Genomic DNA, 4,162 nt, shown 5'->3' with positions numbered 1-4,162 from the left:
CACACACACATATACCATATCTCGATTTAACTGTGTGAACTGTACACAAGCCAATCATAAGATAATAAATATACATGCACTTCACCTTTCTCTAGTCATTTACAACTGTTCATTCTTGAAAACCTACATACATACATACACACACACACACACACACACACACACACACACACACACGCTATCATCCATCAGATACAGGATGTGAAAAGCTTCCAGAACAGCATGTTGCCAATAAGCACCCCTCCTCCTCTGCTGTAATTAACTCACTCTTTATTTCACACCTTGAGTATGCACCTCATATCTCCCCATGCGTGTCACGGTGTTACTGCTCTGCCTCAGCACAAGGCGATACCTGTCCACGCTAATAAGAAATGTGATTTGGCATTTAGTTTATAGTCTTTTCTAAACAGCTTGAATCAATCTAATAGAAATGTGCTGCCACAGGTCTCAAAAAGAAAAAAAGAAAAGAAAAAGGACAACACATCCTAGGCTAAATGTGAGATCATGTTCTGCTTGTTCAGATTGGCACCTTTAAATTTGCAGAACAGTATTTGTGTTAGCGATATCCACAGCCGATATGATGACAAGCTGTAACTCCTGTCAGCCTGTGTTGGGGGGCGCGTGGGCTTGTGCCGCACGCCCTGCTGACTTTGATAGAAATAAAGCCGCTGACAGGTTTTAAAAGACAAGCTGTCATAAGCCATAACCTTGAGGATGTTTGTTTGTGTGTGTGCTGTGTATCCTTACATGATTGTGTTATGGGGGTGTAATGATTATTATGCTGAGGTAAGGTAAAGTGGGGCAATACAAAGGATATATTAGAAAGTGATGATGTTGTCAGGTATTAGGACTCTTTAACAGACATAAAAGTTCAGTATAGACAACAATGCACACATTAGGGAGAAAAGAAGATTAACTGGGCTCAAGATACTGGAGAGTTCAAATGGAAAGATCTATTGAGTGAGCTTGTGTGGGTTTGTGTTTGGAAGGATGAAAGAAGGAAAATTTACATTTGAGCATTAGCTGTTTGTGTGTGTGTGTGTGTGTGTGTTTGTGTGCGTGTGTGTGTGTGTGGATGAGCATTGTTTATTAAATCGACAGCTGATGCTTGGTTTAAACAGCCATCTCAGTGTCAGCCACTCAATAGCAAAGTGATAACGAGCGATAGAAAAGGTTGCCAGTGTCATCACATCAAGTTTTTTACATTATCAAAACTGTTTGTGTGTTTGTGTGTGTGCGTTTGTGTGTGGTTTGATGGTTTTTTATCCATCACATACTACAAAGAGTAAGTTTACTGTAGATTATCTCACTACGCCCAGAATCACTGTTGGGTGTGCAAAGGTGTTCTGAACAAACTCTGGACGTTAGCACATCCCAAAATTTTAAACTGGTGTCAAGTTACTTTTTAAACTCAGCTTGCACAGATCAGATATTTCAGGGTTTGCAAAATAAACAGATATTAAACCTGCATTTCTTGTTTTCAGAGAACACTTGAACAGTCAGAACAAAGAGGGTTCAAAGTCCACATTTTAGTGCTCATGTAAAACCAGTCTCTGTGTACATTGATGCAAAAGAGCTTGTTAAGAAATCCCTAAACTCTGCTTTGTGCTGGGATTAGGAATGATGGATGGGCGACCTGCATCTATTTACTGTGCTGTCATTTACGGTCTGGTTAGGAAGAAAATATATGACCCAGCACATAATATGATAAACAGGCCAAGTGTAGTTATGTAATCACTTTACATCCTCCTCTTATATCTCATTTTCAATGAGTCACAACACCACCATGTTCATACACTGGACAAATTATTATGGATTTATGAAGAGCACTGAGCTAGACAATCTACCTCAGACATATCTCTTATGAATAAGCAAAGTACCACAGCTACCAGTGGCAGAGAGGGAACCCATGAGAAAATAATCCTACACTGTTTTATACATTTAGAAAGTGGAATCCAACACTGTTCAAACCCTGACACATCTACATCTGTCCTTTTTAGGTGATGGCTGCCGCCCTGCAAAAACCAGACTGGAAATTCTGTGGATATTTGGATTCTTTGATTCAGATGTTGAAGCTGTTTGGATGATTGGGATTCACCTCTGTATCCAGTTAGCAAGAGCTTAACAAATTTTCAATCACATGACCAAGATACCTAACTGTGTGGAACCTTTGAGTAGAGGCCACAGCGGATACTACTACAATACTCTGAGCTCAATCAAGTGTTTCGGTACATTTTGTGTACGGCATTCACTTCCACTGCATATTTCCCGCCAATTCAAGCCACCTTTAAGATTATCCGGCTAATATACATAGCAACCCTATGAAACTATAAAAGGTTTTCTGCCGGTCCTGATAAAAGTATGTTGGCTGTTGGTGAATGAGGATCGGAAGCGTTATTTGGTGGATTCTGTTTTCTATGCTGTGGTGGCGGCCTTATTCAGCAGGCTAGGAGCGGCATCAGGATGCCTGAACTGGACAACTTCGCCCCCCTGAGGGGTCAGAGAGGTACCGAGCTGAGCTTAAATGGTCCAGCAGACCCACTTCGGATTCAGCACAGCATCCTGGAAGAGCAGGTGGAGCTGTGGTGGTTCAGAGATCCTGGGAAGTCTCTGCTCTGCTACTGCGTGGCCGTGCTTCTAATCGTGGGCTGCGGGCTGGGCGGCGTTGGCCTTCTCTCCACCACCACCAGCGTCTCGAGCGAATGGCGCCTGGGTGCAGGCACGGCCCTCTGCTTGCTAGCCCTGGGAGTCCTGCTCAAACAACTGCTCAGCTCGGCTGTGCAGGACATGAATTGCGTTCGAAGCCGACAGCGGATCAACATGCTAAAAAGTGGTGGTTTATCGGACATCCTTGTGGTTTTGATCACAGGGTTGTCATTGTTGATTTGTGGAGGGGTTCTACTGAACCTGGCCCTGGCTAACCACATGCCAAAGCCTGGCCAAGCCCTTAATGACATGTACATCTCTGGAGTGGTTTTGCTAGCTGGAGGGGGCGCTGCAGTGGTGGGTGTTGGAATATACTCGTTTGCGGTTGTCCTGCTGGAGAGGACAAGGCACGGACGACGGTTGGTGGACCGGGTTTTGAATATCTTCACTGTTTCTGGACACATGGAACGCCAGGCCCGCAGAGAGACTAACTCCAGTCTGGCTAATCTCATATGAGAAGTAATAACACTAAGACTGTGCATTTTAGCCCCTTGCTCTTCATGTCAAACCATATAGTCTCCACTAAATTAGAGCTTTATGCCCAACTATTACAAGAAATCTGTTTAGAACAAGATTCATTCCATTTCATCGTTGTCACTAGCTGCATTTGAGGCCAAAGGAACTGAAGTTGTTGGTGAAGACGTCCGCAATAAGCACACAACGCAGGGATGAAAGGATTGAAGAGTAACATACTAAAGAATTACATTTGCTTTATATAAAGCGCTTCTTCACAAATGGTGTTTATATAAAAACTTGTAAGACTACACGGATGAAGTCGACACAGGGGAGTGATTAGAGGGGTCATCTAAAAATTGGACTGTCGTGCATTTGAGATAATGTAAACATCTATCCTGTAATAGAGTCCTTGGACACACAACTTACCACTACATGCTCAGTTATTGGAAGATGATATGGATATGAGCACCAGCTGATAGGTTAAAATGTAAATGGAAGATACAGAACGAGTGAAAGATGGGACAACAAAAATCTAAAAACAAAAACCTACTTTTAAAATTGTCTTTGTGTTTCACGCACCACCCTTTCTCTGTCCATGTTCATGTTAAGATATGAAAATAATGAGCCTGCAAATTTATGGGATTTGAGGATAGTCAATACCTCATTGATGCTAAACTCCAGCCATTTGGAATGACTTCTCCCTGTGGCCTCATTTTTTTCCTCATATCAATAATAAATTACCATAATGCATGGAGTAGGGCTTTGGTGTTTGTGATGGACCTGGTCGGAACTTCACTGTAACATTTGGCTGCCTACACATGATACAAGACAACATGATTGTTGGAGAATTATACAACAGCACTTAAGAATGTATGGATAATTTGTGATTTTGTGCATCAACTCATTATTGTTTTGACTGTTGTACTTTGTTTTCCGTAAACCTGCTTTAATCTATATTTTTGATATAACACTAAATGAAATGACTCTGTATGATGTAAAA

General features: G+C 42.0%; 1 protein-coding gene and 1 long non-coding RNA gene across 3 annotated transcripts in view; both read left to right on the top strand.

The window, feature by feature from the left end:
- LOC116695289 (uncharacterized) overlaps nt 1-4,162 on the top strand; it is a 23,567-nt gene that overhangs the window by 15,971 nt on the left and 3,434 nt on the right. The window lies entirely within an intron of this gene.
- The window catches only part of tmem125a (transmembrane protein 125a), a 13,355-nt gene that overhangs the window by 8,764 nt on the left and 429 nt on the right, over nt 1-4,162 (top strand). For both annotated transcript variants that reach the window (XM_032525420.1, XM_032525419.1), the window contains one exon: nt 2,001-4,162. This exon is cut by the window's right edge and continues 429 nt beyond it. In XM_032525420.1, coding sequence (XP_032381311.1) covers nt 2,464-3,162 — 699 coding nt within the window. In that variant the 5' untranslated portion in view covers nt 2,001-2,463 and the 3' untranslated portion in view covers nt 3,163-4,162. The remainder of the gene's footprint in view (nt 1-2,000) is intronic.

Source organism: Etheostoma spectabile, chromosome 9 (assembly GCF_008692095.1).
Source record: "Etheostoma spectabile isolate EspeVRDwgs_2016 chromosome 9, UIUC_Espe_1.0, whole genome shotgun sequence".
Taxonomy (NCBI): Eukaryota; Metazoa; Chordata; class Actinopteri; order Perciformes; family Percidae; genus Etheostoma; species Etheostoma spectabile.
Note: the sequence above shows the minus strand (reverse complement) of the source record. Positions and strands in the feature narration are given on the sequence as shown.